Here is a 17,190-nt window from a genome sequence, read left to right on the forward strand (position 1 = left end):
AGATTTTAATAATGAAGATCCATTTTACAGTAGAAATAAACTATTTTAAATGTATTACATAGTTCAGTTACCACATTGTCAAACCCAGATTAGATGGCAGTTTATAAAAGCTAAAGCATTGGAAACATTCCTGAAAAGGGTCAATTGTTAAATTAACTAGTCAAAATGCACAGTAGCTGAGATTCAAACCATTAATTCAAGGCTATTGTTAGTTTACCTTGCCAACACTCCTGAGGGTTAACTCTCTGCTACCTCCGGGTTTACCTCAGGCTCTGATGGCTCACTGTCTCCCTCTGGGTTTACCTCAGGCTCTAGGACTGGGTTATGTTCTGGGTCGGTCAGTACAGGCTTTGGGGGATTCAGTATGGCCTCCAACTCAGGGTCTTCCTGTACTTCACGGTGGCTGTCAGCCCTTGGTCTCTCTGGGTCGTCCAGTACAGGGTTAGGGTCGTTGAAAATGGCTTCCAGTTCAGGGTCAGAGGTCAGACCTGTCTCGGACACAAACTCAGTAGATATGGTTGATGAGACCATGGGATCCTCCTCAATAGGTTCCGGGCCTGCTATTGGTTCAGGATCAGGATTTCCCAGGTTGTCAACAGGAAGTGTTGGTTGAGGATCAGCTGTGGTGAGACCGTCCAGCTCAACACTGAGGTCTTCTCCCACCGGAGTCACCGTCTCCCTCTTGGGAAGAACAAACGCCAGAGGCTCCAGGACTGGACTCACATCGATACAACCCAGACTGTTGTACTGGTGGACTTGAGTTGGAGGGACACCTGGAGGACAAAAACCACGTTTCACATTATTACAGAGGTCGTTACTGTGGATGTTCTCCGTCACAGAGTATTTACCCAGTATGACAGAGAGCTGTGCTGGGGGGAACAGAGTATTTACCCAGTATGACAGAGAGCTGTGCTGGGGGGGGGGGGGGGGGAACAGAGTATTTACCCAGTATGACAGAGAGCTGTGCTGGGGGGGGGGGAACAGAGTATTTACCCAGTATGACAGAGAGCTGTGCTGGGGGGGGGGGGGGGGGGGGACAGAGTATTTACCCAGTAGGACAGAGAGCTGTGCTGGGGGGAACAGGACCTGTAGACAACGGTTGAGGAAAGGCACCAGGTCCTCAGTGAAGGAACAGCAGAATTGGACAAACAGCTCCTTCTCTCGGTCGCTGAAGGCCGTCTCTTCAGCCCGGTGGAACGCCACGATCAACTTGGTGACCTGGGGAGGAGAGAGAGGAAATAATTTCAACAAGAGTCTTGAGTCTGAGGGAGTGTGACCTGATCCTATCAGGGTAACTTCTACCATGGTCAGACACAGTGGCTTTCGCATCTAGAGAGAGCATCCCATCTACCGCGTCTAGAGAGCATCCCATCTACCGCGTCTAGAGAGCATCCCATCTACCGCGTCTAGAGAGCATCCCATCTACCGCGTCTAGAGAGCATCCCATCTACCGCGTCTAGAGAGGCGTTGGTTACCTTCACCAGCGCGTCCTCCAGGTACTTGGTCACCTGCTGGGCTAGACCGAGGGGACAACAGAGCCGGAGGTCGTTGAAGGCCGTCAAGATGTTGTTCAGGAAGCAGGCCAGAGGGGGGAAGTCCAGCAGAGCCATGGGGGGCTGGAGGGTACCTGGCTGGGTACTGGGGGGCTGGAGGGTACCTGGCATGGAGCCCCCACCCAGCATAGAGGGGAGAGAGATCAGAGTGTACAGGTTCATGTCCTCCTGGAACCTGTCTATGGCTTCCTCTACAGCTTTACGGAAGGTATCGGCCGCCACGCGCTGGAACATCGGGGCCAGCTGGCCGCGGAAGTCTGCCCCAACGCGGCTGAAGGACAGGCCGAAATACATGCACTGTCCCAGCAGGGAGTCCAGGCGTCCGCCCACCCCCCTCTGGAGGTCTCGGTCCAGGGTCACCAGGAACTCAGACACCTGCTGCACCACCCAGCCATGGAAGATGGCCGCCTCGTTCACCGCCTGGCCGTGAACACCTTTCAACACAGACAATACCGTACATCACAAGGCTGCCCCCTCGTTCAACACCGTACATCACAAGGCTGCCCCCTCGTTCAACACCCTACATCACAAGGCTGCCCCCTCGTTCAACACCCTACATCACAAGGCTGCCCCCTCGTTCAACACCCTACATCACAAATCTTCATATTTATGTAAATCGTATCAAATAATTCAGCCTTAAATGAAATAAAGCATTGTGTCACCGGGAGACAGCAGGGGGTCCTCGTCAGAGAAGATGGCTCTGTACTGGGTGATGATGTCAAACAGATGTACCTGGATCAGAGGAAGACAAATGTCAGAGAATTAAAAGTCCTGTTTCCTGGGTCCTTCATTCCACTGCTAGATAACAGAAGCCAGGTTACACACGCGACAGGCCTCGATGGTCTTGGTGATGTGGCAGTAAGGGTCCTCATCAGGGACAGTGGACAGGATGGAATGGAGCCAGCTGCCCCGCGCCTGCAGGAACTTGACCCGTAGCTCCGCCTCCGTGAACACGTCCATCCTGCGCAGGTAGCCAATCACACGCAGGCACACAGGAAGCTGGGAGTTGCTACGAAGCTGTTGCAACAGCTGGTTCAGCATGAGCTGAGCCGACTGACGCACCTCGTGGACGATGCCCTGGAGAAGAGACACAGGCCACGTTACTGTAGAGGTCAGGGAATCACACTCTGTTACAGTAGAGGTCAGGGAATCACACTCTGTTACAGTATTAAGACAAGGTATTTCTAGATCTACCACAGTTTGTCAGACTGTGCGTTGACAAAATTAATATAATAAGGAAGTGGTACGATCTGTAACTCCTCGCTGTGTAAACAGGAAGTGGTACGATCTGTAACTCCTAGCTGTGTAAACAGGAAGTGGTACGATCTGTAACTCCTCGCTGTGTAAACAGGAAGTGGTACGATCTGTAACTCCTAGCTGTGTAAACAGGAAGTGGTACGATCTGTAACTCCTCGCTGTGTAAACAGGAAGTGGTACGATCTGTAACTCCTCGCTGTGTAAACAGGAAGTGGTACGATCTGTAACTCCTCGCTGTGTAAACAGGAAGTGGTACGATCTGTAACTCCTCGCTGTGTAAACAGGAAGTGGTACGATCTGTAACTCCTCGCTGTGTAAACAGGAAGTGGTACGATCTGTAACTCCTCGCGGTGTAAACAGGAAGTGGTACGATCTGTAACTCCTCGCTGTGTAAACAGGAAGTGGTACGATCTGTAACTCCTCGCGGTGTAAACAGGAAGTGGTACGATCTGTAACTCCTCGCTGTGTAAACAGGAAGTGGTACGATCTGTAACTCCTCGCTGTGCAAACAGGAAGTGGTACGATCTGTAACTCCTCGCTGTGCAAACAGGAAGTGGTACGATCTGTAACTCCTAGCTGTGCAAACAGGAAGTGGTAGTTGGTAGCATTAATACCTGGATGACAGGTAGAGACGAGTGCTTCTTCTCCAGTCTCTTGACGTACGCTGCCAGCTCCAGAGCCTCCTCGTAGTAACCATTCCGGACGCAGGTGTCCATCAGCTGAGGTATCTCTAAGATCTCCAGGATCTCTGTGTGACGGTTCAGAGTCAGGCTGTTCATCCGCCGGCTCGCCCCGATGTCCTCCGCCTCCTTCACAAAACCCCTAAAGGAGAGGATAGACATGAGCCCAACAGGTTCTTCATCATGTCAACAGTTCATAACAGTATTATAACAGTTCCTGGAACAGTAACATTCAATGAGATCTAGTGTTTGATCTAGACAGACGTGAGCCTGGTACAAGTCTGTTTGTTCTAGACAGACGTGAGCCCGGTACCAGTCTGTTTGTCCCAGATAGACGTGAGCCCGGTACCAGTCTGTTTGTCCCAGATAGACGTGAGCCCGGTACCAGTCTGTTTGTCCCAGATAGACGTGAGCCCGGTACCAGTCTGTTTGTCCCAGATAGACGTGAGCCCGGTACCAGTCTGTTTGTCCCAGATAGACGTGAGCCCGGTACCAGTCTGTTTGTCCCAGATAGACGTGAGCCCGGTACCAGTCTGTTTGTCCCAGATAGACGTGAGCCCGGTACCAGTCTGTTTGTCCCAGATAGACGTGAGCCCGGTACCAGTCTGTTTGTCCCAGATAGACGTGAGCCCGGTACCAGTCTGTTTGTCCCAGATAGACGTGAGCCCGGTACCAGTCTGTTTGTCCCAGATAGACGTGAGCCCGGTACCAGTCTGTTTGTCCCAGATAGACGTGAGCCCGGTACCAGTCTGTTTGTCCCAGATAGACGTGAGCCCGGTACCAGTCTGTTTGTCCCAGATAGACGTGAGCCCGGTACCAGTCTGTTTGTCCCAGATAGACGTGAGCCCGGTACCAGTCTGTTTGTCCCAGATAGACGTGAGCCCGGTACCAGTCTGTTTGTCCCAGATAGACGTGAGCCCGGTACCAGTCTGTTTGTCCCAGATAGACGTGAGCCCGGTACCAGTCTGTTTGTCCCAGATAGACGTGAGCCCGGTACCAGTCTGTTTGTCCCAGATAGACGTGAGCCCGGTACCAGTCTGTTTGTCCCAGATAGACCTGAGCCCGGTACCAGTCTGTTTGTCCCAGATAGACCTGAGCCCGGTACCAGTCTGTTTGTCCCAGATAGACGTGAGCCCGGTACCAGTCTGTTTGTCCCAGATAGACGTGAGCCCGGTACCAGTCTGTTTGTCCCAGATAGACGTGAGCCCGGTACCAGTCTGTTTGTCCCAGATAGACGTGAGCCCGGTACCAGTCTGTTTGTCCCAGATAGACGTGAGCCCGGTACCAGTCTGTTTGTCCCAGATAGACGTGAGCCCGGTACCAGTCTGTTTGTCCCAGATAGACGTGAGCCCGGTACCAGTCTGTTTGTCCCAGATAGACGTGAGCCCGGTACCAGTCTGTTTGTCCCAGATAGACGTGAGCCCGGTACCAGTCTGTTTGTTCTAGATAGACGTGAGCCCGGTACCAGTCTGTTTGTCCCAGATAGACGTGAGCCCGGTACCAGACTGTTTGTCCCAGATAGACGTGAGCCCGGTACCAAACTGTTTGTCCCAGATAGACGTGAGCCCGGTACCAAACTGTTTGTCCCAGATAGACGTGAGCCCGGTACCAGACTGTTTGTTCTAGATAGACGTGAGCCCGGTACCAGACTGTTTGTTCTAGATAGACGTGATCCCCGGTACAAGACTGTTTGTTCTAGATAAACGTGAGCCCGGTACCAGACTGTTTGTTCTAGATAGACGTGAGCCCGGTACCAGTCTGTTTGTCCCAGATAGACGTGAGCCCGGTACCAGTCTGTTTGTCCCAGATAGACGTGAGCCCGGTACCAGTCTGTTTGTTCTAGATAGACGTGAGCCCGGTACCAGTCTGTTTGTCCCAGATAGACGTGAGCCCGGTACCAGTCTGTTTGTTCTAGATAGACGTGAGCCCGGTACCAGACTGTTTGTTCTAGATAGACGTGAGCCCGGTACCAGACTGTTTGTCCCAGATAGACGTGATCCCGGTACCAAACTGTTTGTCCCAGATAGACGTGAGCCCAGTGCCAGTCTGTTTGTCCCAGATAGACGTGAGCCCGGTACCAGACTGTTTGTTCTAGATAGACGTGAGCCCGGTACCAGACTGTTTGTTCTAGATAGACGTGATCCCCGGTACAAGACTGTTTGTTCTAGATAAACGTGAGCCCGGTACCAGACTGTTTGTTCTAGATAGACGTGAGCCCGGTACCAGACTGTTTGTCCCAGATAGACGTGAGCCCGGTACCAGACTGTTTGTTCTAGATAGACGTGATCCCCGGTACAAGACTGTTTGTTCTAGATAAACGTGAGCCCGGTACCAGACTGTTTGTTCTAGATAGACGTGAGCCCGGTACCAGACTGTTTGTCCCAGATAGACGTGAGCCCAGTGTCAGTCTGTTTGTCCCAGATAGACGTGAGCCCGGTACCAGACTGTTTGTCCCAGATAGACGTGAGCCCAGTGTCAGTCTGTTTGTCCTAGATAGACACGAGCCCGGTACCAGACTGTTTGTTCTAGATAGACGTGAGCCCGGTACCAGACTGTTTGTTCTAGATAGACGTGAGCCTTGATATATAAAAAAAACATTGAGACATTATCTCACATTTGTTTTAGACTAACATTTAGTTTTCAACAGAGGAGATTTGTATAAACCTTGTCCGTCTCTTCCGACATTTGCAACAATGTCTCAATATTCAAATTGGTTCTCCAGCTGTCTCCTTATGGGATGAGACAGGCAGCTTTTCTCAGCCAGTTGAAATAATGAACCAGGATCATGTTTATGGACATAACGTTATACAAAAAAAACATCAATAGAAAATAGGTCAAACAAAATTTGGTACATCTCGTTTTCAGTCTTTCCAGCTTCAGTTTGAGGTGATTGTGTTAGATGTGTTGTTGACTAGCTCCTCTGAACAACAGTGTCCTGACCAGAGAACATATTTTCTATGTCAGGTGAAATAACGCCTCATTAGATCATTATTATGGATAACAGATTAACAAATGCAGCTACTTTGTTGTTATTCTGGCCGCTAATAAATTCATTAAAATACAGTTTTCTGAAAATATGATTTGAATATGTTGGTAACACGTTGTGTAGAAGTGATAATGCCCACGAAACCGGTGTTTGGAGGATATGTTGGCACGGTTTGCCGGTGTTGTGTCGAAAATCTCCCCCATTAGAGCGTTGGACTAGTAACCGGAAGGTTGCCAGTTCAAATCCCCGAGCTGTCGTTCTGCCCCTGAACAGGCACTTAACCCACTGTTCCTAGGCCGTCATTGAAAATAAGATTTTGTTCTTAATTAACTGACTTGCCTAAAAAAAAAAAGAATAATATATTTCTTTTAATCACGTAAATGGCATGTCAAAACGACAGAGAGTAATTGTCTAACTTTACCACTAACCTGCATTTTTCCCCGAAGCTGGGCAACTTGTCGAGGAGTTTGGAAACACTGCTTTCCACACGGCCAAAGTCGCGGTAAATCTCCTCGGTGCAGTCCGCGGTGCGGATGAACGTCTTGTAGTTGGAGAAGGCGAGCTCCCGGGTCTGCTGCAGTATCTGCGCCCTCTCCTCCGCCAACCGCTCCGGTTCACGGTTTAATTTCTCCACGCCATACGAACTGAGCTCGGACAAGTAGGCTGCGAAGTCGGGGTTGTCTCTCCAGTTGTCTGGAAAGCTGTCTTTAAATATTGACGCCAGAATACTCTCATCTTCCACGTCCACAGCTGTCATATTGGAAAGCTGTCACTTCAACACTTCATCTGAATGTTAGTCTTACCTACTCCTATTTCCAGCCTTTACACGGGAGTACCGAAACAGCTCGTTAAAATACAATGCGAGCGTCTGATGTCTTTTAAATGGCAATTTAATTCGCAATTTGGCTAAAATTCTAGTCGCTCGTAAACGCAACAGCACAACATAAACAGGCGCATGATTTTGACGTCACTATTACATCCACTTCCGTTTTCCTGCACATGAATTTCCGCTCACTATCCCCACGCTGTAGCGTTTATCAAGCTACATTCAGTGGGCACAATATTGTAAGGAAATTAGCGAATCCTTTAACAAAATGAGGCCTTTAACAGACGACGAGACAAAAACGATGTTTGAGAAACTCTCCAAATAGTGAGTATTGACATGTGATCTTGAAAGACGAGGTTGACGTTATTTTGAAACTTTTATGGGCTGTTCAGACTCGCTCCATGCTTGATCAACCAAACTCGTGGTTTTGCCTGCTAGTTAGTGCACAGGGTTGATAAACACCAGTCTATATCCAGTCGCTTTGGTGCTATGCTCATGATGACAGGCTTTAACCTGCACCTAGTTATGCTTCTCAGCAAGCTGGCTAATACGTCGTCTGTGTAGATGACACGTGATTTGAAATGGACTGAAATTCTCTGAATCTACATTGACAATGTGTGACACCTTCCTCTTGTCTGTCCGCAGCATTGGTGAGAACATCAAACACCTGGTGGATCGACCCGATGGGACATATTGCTTCAGACTTCACAATGACCGTGTATATTACATCAGGTAAACGACGCTACAGAGCTGCTGTTATTGTTAAATTAAATATTACCTAAAGCAGGTTACTTCACGATCATCTCTTTGGGTAGTTAAGATATTGTCTTATTTCCACTTCTTTTTTTTTGTTGTATCAGTGAGACAATTCTGAAGTTGGCTACCAACATCTCCCGTGGTAAGTTGGTGTCGGTGGGCACCTGCTTTGGGAAGTTCACCAAGACCATTAAGTTCCGCCTGCACATCACAGCACTGGACTTTCTGGCACCATATGCCAAGGTAAACAAGAAGCAGGAAGTGGAGGCCCTCTGACCTCTCACTATGTATAATGATAACCACGTTAGAAGGTAAACAAGAAGCAGGAAGTGGAGGCCCTCTGACCTCTCACTATGTATAATGATAACCACGTTAGAAGGTAAACAAGAAGCAGGAAGTGGAGGCCCTCTGACCTCTCGCTGTGTATAATGATAACCACAGCCATGTTAGAAGGTAAACAAGAAGCAGGAAGTGGAGGCCCTCTGACCTCTCACTGTGTATAATGATAACCACGTTAGAAGGTAAACAAGAAGCAGGAAGTGGAGGCCCTCTGACCTCTCACTGTGTATAATGAAAACCACAGTCATGTTAGAAGGTAAACAAGAAGCAGGAAGTGGAGGCCCTCTGACCTCTCACTGTGTATAATGATAACCACAGTCATGTTAGAAGGTAAACAAGAAGCAGGAAGTGGAGGCCCTCTCACTGTGTATAATGATAACCACAGTCATGTTAGAAGGTAAACAAGAAGCAGGAAGTGGAGGCCCTCTGACCTCTCACATGTCACCATGTATAATGATAACCACGTTAGAAGGTAAACAAGAAGCAGGAAGTGGAGGCCCTCTGACCTCTCACTGTGTATAATGATAACCACGTTAGAAGGTGAAGCAGGAAGTGGAGGCCCTCTGACCTCTCACTGTGTATAATGATAACCACAGTCATGTTAGAAGTGTAGATATTTTAACATTTTAAAAAATGTCACTAGGCAAGTCGGATAAGAACAAATTCAGGCGAGACGAGAGGTTTAGTTCGATAATCATATTTGCGTAAGCTTTAAAATGAACATCAATATCTCTCTCAACCGACAGGATCTCAGTTAAGACCTTGGTAGTCCTGTAATAATGGAGCTATGGTCTGAGTAGCTGAACCCTCTGTGTGTCCAGTTCAAGGTGTGGGTTAAGCCTGGGCAGGAGCAGTCCTTCCTCTATGGGAACCATGTGTTGAAGTCTGGACTGGGGAGGATCACAGAGAACACCAACCAATACCAGGGTGTGGTGGTGTATTCCATGGCTGACGTACCGCTGGTGAGTTGGCCCTCCCCCTTCACATACTGTCCATTATCCAATCAAATCAGTCAACATATAGCCCTCCCCCTTCACATACTGTCCATTATCCAATCAAATCAGTTAACATATAGCCCTCCCCCTTCACATACTGTCCATTATCCAAACAAATCAGTCAACATATAGCCCTCCCCCTTCACATACTGTCCATTATCCAATCAAATCAGTTAACATATAGCCCTCCCCCTTCACATACTGTACATCCATTATCCAATCAAATCAGTTAACATATAGCCCTCCCCCTTCACATACTGTACATCCATTATCCAATCAAATCAGTCAACATATAGCCCTCCCCCTTCACATACTGTCCATTATCCAATCAAATCAGTCAACATATAGCCCTCCCCCTTCACATACTGTCCATTATCCAATCAAATCAGTTAACATATAGCCCTCCCCCTTCACATACTGTACATCCATTATCCAATCAAATCAGTTAACATATAGCCCTCCCCCTTCACATACTGTACATCCATTATCCAATCAAATCAGTTAACATATAGCCCTCCCCCTTCACATACTGTACATCCATTATCCAATCACTTCAGTCAACATATAGCCCTCCCCCTTCACATACTGTACATCCATTATCCAATCACTTCAGTCAACATATAGCCCTCCCTCCAGTCATTATCAAATCAGTTAACATATAGCCCTCCCTCCAGTCATTATCCAATCACTTCAGTCAACATATAGCCCTTCCCCTTCACATACTGTACATTATCCAATCACTTCAGTCAACATATAGCCCTCCCTCCAGTCATTATCCAATCACTTCAGTCAACATATAGCCCTCCCCCTTCACATACTGTCCATTATCCAATCAAATCAGTCAACATATAGCCCTCCCCCTTCATACTGTACATCCATTATCCAATCACTTCAGTCAACATATAGCCCTCCCTCCAGTCATTATCCAATCACTTCAGTCAACATATAGCCCTCCCTCTTCACATACTGTACATCCATTATCCAATCACTTCAGTCAACATATAGCCCTCCCTCTTCACATACTGTACATTATCCAATCAAATCAGTCAACATATAGCCCTTCCCCTTCACATACTGTACATTATCCAATCACTTCAGTCAACATATAGCCCTCCCTCCAGTCATTATCAAATCAGTTAACATATAGCCCTCCCTCCAGTCATTATCCAATCACTTCAGTCAACATATAGCCCTCCCTCTTCACATACTGTACATTATCCAATCAAATCAGTCAACATATAGCCCTCCCCCTTCACATACTGTCCATTATCCAATCACTTCAGTCAACATATAGCCCTCCCTCCAGTCATTATCCAATCACTTCAGTCAACATATAGCCCTCCCCCTTCACATACTGTCCATTATCCAATCAAATCAGTCAACATATAGCCCTCCCCCTTCATACTGTACATCCATTATCCAATCACTTCAGTCAACATATAGCCCTCCCTCCAGTCATTATCCAATCACTTCAGTCAACATATAGCCCTCCCTCTTCACATACTGTACATTATCCAATCAAATCAGTCAACATATAGCCCTTGCCCTTCACATACTGTACATTATCCAATCAAATCAGTCAACATATAGCCCTTGCCCTTCACATACTGTACATTATCCAATCACTTCAGTCAACATATAGCCCTCCCTCCAGTCATTATCAAATCAGTCAACATATAGCCCTCCCTCTTCATACTGTACATCCATTATCCAATCACTTCAGTCAACATATAGCCCTCCCTCCAGTCATTATCCAATCACTTCAGTCAACATATAGCCCTCCCTCTTCACATACTGTACATTATCCAATCAAATCAGTCAACATATAGCCCTCCCTCTTCACATACTGTACATTATCCAATCAAATCAGTCAACATATAGCCCTTCCCCTTCACATACTGTACATTATCCAATCACTTCAGTCAACATATAGCCCTCCCTCTTCACATACTGTACATTATCCAATCAAATCAGTCAACATATAGCCCTTCCCCTTCACATACTGTACATTATCCAATCACTTCAGTCAACATATAGCCCTCCCTCTTCACATACTGTCCATTATCCAATCAAATCAGTCAACATATAGCCCTCCCCCTTCACATACTGTACATCCATTATCCAATCACTTCAGTCAACATATAGCCCTCCCTCCAGTCATTATCCAATCACTTCAGTCAACATATAGCCCTCCCTCTTCACATACTGTACATTATCCAATCAAATCAGTCAACATATAGCCCTCCCCCTTCACATACTGTCCATTATCCAATCACTTCAGTCAACATATAGCCCTCCCTCCAGTCATTATCCAATCACTTCAGTCAACATATAGCCCTCCCCCTTCACATACTGTCCATTATCCAATCAAATCAGTCAACATATAGCCCTCCCCCTTCATACTGTACATCCATTATCCAATCACTTCAGTCAACATATAGCCCTCCCTCCAGTCATTATCCAATCACTTCAGTCAACATATAGCCCTCCCTCTTCACATACTGTACATTATCCAATCAAATCAGTCAACATATAGCCCTTGCCCTTCACATACTGTACATTATCCAATCAAATCAGTCAACATATAGCCCTTGCCCTTCACATACTGTACATTATCCAATCACTTCAGTCAACATATAGCCCTCCCTCCAGTCATTATCAAATCAGTCAACATATAGCCCTCCCTCTTCATACTGTACATCCATTATCCAATCACTTCAGTCAACATATAGCCCTCCCTCCAGTCATTATCCAATCACTTCAGTCAACATATAGCCCTCCCTCTTCACATACTGTACATTATCCAATCAAATCAGTCAACATATAGCCCTCCCTCTTCACATACTGTACATTATCCAATCAAATCAGTCAACATATAGCCCTTCCCCTTCACATACTGTACATTATCCAATCACTTCAGTCAACATATAGCCCTCCCTCTTCACATACTGTACATTATCCAATCAAATCAGTCAACATATAGCCCTTCCCCTTCACATACTGTACATTATCCAATCACTTCAGTCAACATATAGCCCTCCCTCTTCACATACTGTCCATTATCCAATCAAATCAGTCAACATATAGCCCTCCCCCTTCACATACTGTACATCCATTATCCAATCACTTCAGTCAACATATAGCCCTCCCTCCAGTCATTATCCAATCAAATCAGTCAACATATAGCCCTTCCCCTTCACATACTGTACATTATCCAATCACTTCAGTCAACCTATAGCCCTCCCTCCATTATCCAATCAAACCAGTCAACATATAACCCTCCCTCCAGTCATTATCCAATCAATTCAGTCAACACAGGGCAGCTTTCCCAGAGGTTAACTAGTCAGACTAATGGAGAATCTCCATTAAAGGCTTTTTGGTCCAGGACTAGACTTAAATCTGTGTGGTAAACCGACCCATACTGTCAGTCCTACACAGCATCTCTGTTGGATAGTGATCGCTTGACAACCTTTCAGACAAGCTAATATCTAAAGCACCAGTAACCATAGTAACTCCTAGGTAACCGTGACGTGCAGGTTGGAACCCAACTGAACACGCCCCTCTGGTCTTCCTGCAGGGTTTTGGAGTGGCAGCCAAGTCCACCCAGGAGTGCAGGAGAGTGGACCCCATGTCCATCGTTGTGTTCCACCAGGCAGACATCGGAGAGTTCATCAGGTCTGAGGACACGCTCACATAAGGAGCCGTCAAACTGGACTATCAATTATACACAGTGGTACTTCCCTCTCCCCGGGGACCACCCTAGAGGGTTGGGAGGTACAGCTATGTGACACGTCTGATGGTCCCTGAGAGGTTGGGGGAGACCCTGGTCTTCAGGATATGATTGTGTATTTCCCTCTAATTACCAAGGGGCCAGTGACTGTCTGGAGAGTTTCATCAAGCTGTCAGCTACCAACATCCCTGTCACTATGGCTGAGTGATTTACATTCAGCTACCCAACATCCCTGTCACTATGGCTGAGTGATTTACATTCAGCTACCCAACATCCCTGTCACTATGGCTGAGTGATTTACAGTCAGCTACCAACATCCCTGTCACTATGGCTGAGTGATTTACATTCAGCTACCCAACATCCCTGTCACTATGGCTGAGTGATTTACATTCAGCTACCCAACATCCCTGTCACTATGGCTGAGTGATTTACAGTCAGCTATCAACATCCCTGTCACTATGGCTGAGTGATCTAGTCAGCTACCAACATCCCTGTCACTATGGCTGAGTGATCTAGTCAGCTACCAACATCCCTGTCACTATGGCTGAGTGATCTACCCAACATCCCTGTCACTATGGCTGAGTGATTTACAGTCGGCTACCAACATCCCTGTCACTATGAATGTAAATCACTCAGCCAATCTAAATAAATGTTTTGTAAATTGAATATTTGAGGTTTTATGTAGTATTCATAATCTGTATGGTTCTCTGGTTTAAGCGATTTGCATAAATGTGATTATGCAGTTAATTCCATCAGCATAACATTAAAACTGTTTTGATATACTGAGATGTTTTTGTTTTTTCTCCTGAATGAATGATCTGTTACTAACACTTAAATATAGCATGTATTTCCTGTGGCTGTTATACACTGCTCTTTCCTGTAAACTCAATGCTGGAAGCTGGCCAGTCCTGTGGTAAACGTTAGGCCAGTCAGTCCTGTGGTAACCGTTAGGCCAGTCGGTAGAAACCAGTCCTGTGGTAACCGTTAGGCCAGTCAGTAGAAACCAGTCCTGTGGTAACCGTTTGGCCAGTCAGTAGAAACCAGTCCTGTGGTAACCGTTTGGCCAGTCAGTAGAGGCCAGTCCTGTGGTAACCGTTAGGCCAGTCAGTAGAAGCCAGTCCTGTGGTAAACGTTAGGCCAGTCAGTAGAAGCCAGTCCTGTGGTAACCGTTAGGCCAGTCAGTAGAAACCAGTCCTGTGGTAACCGTTAGGCCAGTCGGTAGAAACCAGTCCTGTGGTAACCGTTAGGCCAGTCAGTAGAAACCAGTCCTGTGGTAACCGTTTGGCCAGTCAGTAGAGGCCAGTCCTGTGGTAACCGTTTGGCCAGTCAGTAGAGGCCAGTCCTGTGGTAACCGTGAAACCAGTCCTGTGGTAACCGTTAGGCCAGTCAGTAGAAGCCAGTCCTGTGGTAAACGTTAGGCCAGTCAGTAGAAGCCAGTCCTGTGGTAACCGTTAGGCCAGTCAGTAGAAACCAGTCCTGTGGTAACCGTTAGGCCAGTCAGTAGAAGCCAGTCCTGTGGTAACCGTTAGGCCAGTCAGAAGCCAGTCCTGTGGTAACCGTTAGGCCAGTCAGTAGAAGCCAGTCCTGTGGTAACCGTTAGGCCAGTCAGTAGAAACCAGTCCTGTGGTAACCGTTAGGCCAGTCAGTAGAAACCAGTCCTGTGGTAACCGTTAGGCCAGTCCTGTGGTAACCGTTAGGCCAGTCAGTAGAAGCCAGTCCTGTGGTAACCGTTAGGCCAGTCAGTAGAAACCAGTCAGTAGAAACCAGTCCTGTGGTAACCGTTAGACCAGTCAGTAGAAGCCAGTCCTGTGGTAACCGTTAGGCTAGTCAGTAGAAACCAGTCCTGTGGTAACCGTTAGACCAGTCAGTAGAAGCCAGTCCTGTGGTAACAGTTAGACCAGTCAGTAGAAGCCAGTCCTGTGGTAACCGTTAGGCTAGTCAGTAGAAACCAGTCCTGTGGTAACCGTTAGACCAGTCAGTAGAAGCCAGTCCTGTGGTAACCGTTAGACCAGTCAGTAGAAACCAGTCCTGTGGTAACCGTTAGACCAGTCAGTAGAAGCCAGTCCTGTGGTAACCGTTAGGCTAGTCAGTAGAAACCAGTCCTGTGGTAACCGTTAGACCAGTCAGTAGAAGCCAGTCCTGTGGTAACCGTTAGGCTAGTCAGTAGAAACCAGTCCTGTGGTAACCGTTAGACCAGTCAGTAGAAGCCAGTCCTGTGGTAACCGTTAGGCTAGTCAGTAGAAACCAGTCCTGTGGTAACCGTTAGGCCAGTCAGTAGAAACCAGTCCTGTGGTAACCGTTAGGCCAGTCAGTAGAAACCAGTCCTGTGGTAACCGTTAGGCCAGTCCTGTGGTAACCGTTAGGCCAGTCCTGTGGTAACCGTTAGGCCAGTCAGTAGAAGCCAGTCCTGTGGTAACCGTTAGGCCAGTCAGTAGAAACCAGTCCTGTGGTAACCGTTAGGCCAGTCAGTAGAAGCCAGTCCTGTGGTAACCGTTAGACCAGTCAGTAGAAACCAGTCCTGTGGTAACCGTTAGACCAGTCAGTAGAAACCAGTCCTGTGGTAAACGTTAGGCCAGTCAGTAGAAACCAGTCCTGTGGTAACCGTTAGGCCAGTCAGTAGAAGCCAGTCCTGTGGTAACCGTTAGACCAGTCAGTAGAAGAGAAGTCTTTATTTTACCAAGAAAGACAAGTGATAAAATAAAATACCTCTATAAACATGTCTAAAACAAAATGGCAGAATCAACATTTATCTTAGTCCAAAGGCCCTCTGCCCATCTTCAGCTTCCTGTTGACAGATGTGCGATGGGCAAACATGTATCCTTTGTGGAAAGGAAACATCCATTCTCAACTGGATAACGTCATCATTGTCTTGCGTAGCTCCGAGGCCCTCCAGCGTTCGAATTCGTTACTGCACCCCGTAGTAAATGTAAACGAAAAATCTAATTTCTTATTGGACAAGTTAGACGCTTTGGTCCCCTCAGACCAACTGGAGTTTCTTCATGGTTCTCCACCGATCCTTGATGTTCACGGCGGTTCGGCCCAGGAAGGGGAAAGAGGACTTTACTCTGGACCAGTTCCCCTCTCCGTAGCGCCTCACTCCCTCCTTCACCCACTCCGTCTCCTCTGCTGTCCACATCTACAGGAGGGACACAACAGAACACTCAAGGTATAGTAAACAACACTTAGCGTTAACATTGTAAACACACTGTAGGGGACAACACTTAGGGTTAACATAGTAAACACACTGTAGGGGACAACATAGGGTAAACACACTGTAGGGGACAACACTTAGGGTTAACATAGTAAACACACTGTAGGGGACAACACTTAGGGTTAACATAGTAAACACACTGTAGGGGACAACACTTAGGGTTAACATAGTAAACACACTGTAGGGGACAACACTTAGGGTTAACATAGTAAACACACTGTAGGGGACAACACTTAGGGTTAACATAGTAAACACACTGTAGGGGACAACACTTAGGGTTAACATAGTAAACACACTGTAGGGGACAACACTTAGGGTTAACATAGTAAACACACTGTAGGGGACAACACTTAGGGTTAACATAGTAAACACACTGTAGGGGACAACACTCAGGGTTAACATGGTAAACACCCTGTAGGGGACAACACTTAGGGTAAACATAGGGGACAACACTTAGGGTAAACATAGGGGACAACACAGTAAACACACTGTAGGGGACAACACTTAGGGTTAACATAGTAAACACACTGTAGGGGACAACACTTAGGGTTAACATAGTAAACACACTGTAGGGGACAACACTTAGGGTAAACACACTGTAGGGGACAACACTTAGGGTTAACATAGTAAACACACTGTAGGGGACAACACTTAGGGTTAACATAGTAAACACACTGTAGGGGACAACACTTAGGGTTAACATAGTAAACACACTGTAGGGGACAACACTTAGGGTTAACATAGTAAACACACTGTAGGGGACAACACTCAGGGTTAACATGGTAAACACCCTGTAGGGGACAACACTTAGGGTAAACATAGGGGACAACACTTAGGGTAAACATAGGGGACAACAC

General features: G+C 47.1%; 3 protein-coding genes across 6 annotated transcripts in view; 1 reads left to right on the plus strand and 2 right to left on the minus strand.

Annotated features, from left to right (window-relative positions):
- Positions 1 to 5: 5 nt before the first annotated feature.
- On the minus strand, positions 6 to 7,233 carry LOC139384479 (conserved oligomeric Golgi complex subunit 8-like). Its single transcript, XM_071129264.1, has 7 exons — positions 6,905 to 7,233; positions 3,425 to 3,632; positions 2,379 to 2,630; positions 2,216 to 2,285; positions 1,476 to 1,987; positions 1,050 to 1,218; positions 6 to 773 (listed from the first exon to the last, which is right to left on the minus strand). The coding sequence occupies exons 1-7, from the start codon at positions 7,231 to 7,233 to the stop codon at positions 238 to 240; spliced, it is 2,076 nt and encodes a 691-aa protein (XP_070985365.1). The 3' UTR covers positions 6 to 237.
- A 107-nt stretch (positions 7,234 to 7,340) lies between these two features.
- LOC139384478 (60S ribosome subunit biogenesis protein NIP7 homolog) lies at positions 7,341 to 13,908 on the plus strand. The gene is made up of 5 exons (XM_071129263.1): positions 7,341 to 7,626; positions 7,948 to 8,034; positions 8,163 to 8,301; positions 9,219 to 9,359; positions 12,970 to 13,908. The coding sequence occupies exons 1-5, from the start codon at positions 7,571 to 7,573 to the stop codon at positions 13,087 to 13,089; spliced, it is 543 nt and encodes a 180-aa protein (XP_070985364.1). The 5' UTR covers positions 7,341 to 7,570; the 3' UTR covers positions 13,090 to 13,908.
- Positions 13,909 to 15,772: 1,864 nt separating this feature from the next.
- LOC139384997 (telomeric repeat-binding factor 2-like) overlaps positions 15,773 to 17,190 on the minus strand; it is a 79,983-nt gene continuing 78,565 nt past the window's right edge. For all 4 annotated transcript variants that reach the window (XM_071129961.1, XM_071129962.1, XM_071129963.1 and 1 more), the window contains one exon: positions 15,773 to 16,258. In XM_071129961.1, the coding sequence (XP_070986062.1) occupies positions 16,100 to 16,258 (159 nt within the window). In that variant the 3' untranslated portion in view covers positions 15,773 to 16,099. The remainder of the gene's footprint in view (positions 16,259 to 17,190) is intronic.

The sequence above is a fragment of the Oncorhynchus clarkii genome, chromosome 26, assembly GCF_045791955.1.
Source record: "Oncorhynchus clarkii lewisi isolate Uvic-CL-2024 chromosome 26, UVic_Ocla_1.0, whole genome shotgun sequence".
NCBI lineage: Eukaryota > Metazoa > Chordata > Actinopteri > Salmoniformes > Salmonidae > Oncorhynchus > Oncorhynchus clarkii.

Excerpts from the sequence above, each read along its gene's own strand:
- LOC139384479 (XM_071129264.1), bottom strand. The coding sequence starts at position 7,233 with ATGACAGCTGTGGACGTGGAAGATGAGAGTATTCTGGCGTCAATATTT. Across the intron at positions 3,633-6,904 it reads AGCTTCGGGGAAAAATGCAG|GGGTTTTGTGAAGGAGGCGG; the intron begins GTTAGTGGTAAA and ends CCTCTCCTTTAG. Across the intron at positions 2,631-3,424 it reads CGTCTCTACCTGTCATCCAG|GGCATCGTCCACGAGGTGCG; the intron begins GTATTAATGCTA and ends TCTCTTCTCCAG.
- LOC139384478 (XM_071129263.1), top strand. The coding sequence starts at position 7,571 with ATGAGGCCTTTAACAGACGACGAGACAAAAACGATGTTTGAGAAACTC. Across the intron at positions 8,035-8,162 it reads GACCGTGTATATTACATCAG|TGAGACAATTCTGAAGTTGG; the intron begins GTAAACGACGCT and ends TTGTTGTATCAG. Across the intron at positions 8,302-9,218 it reads TTCTGGCACCATATGCCAAG|TTCAAGGTGTGGGTTAAGCC; the intron begins GTAAACAAGAAG and ends CTGTGTGTCCAG.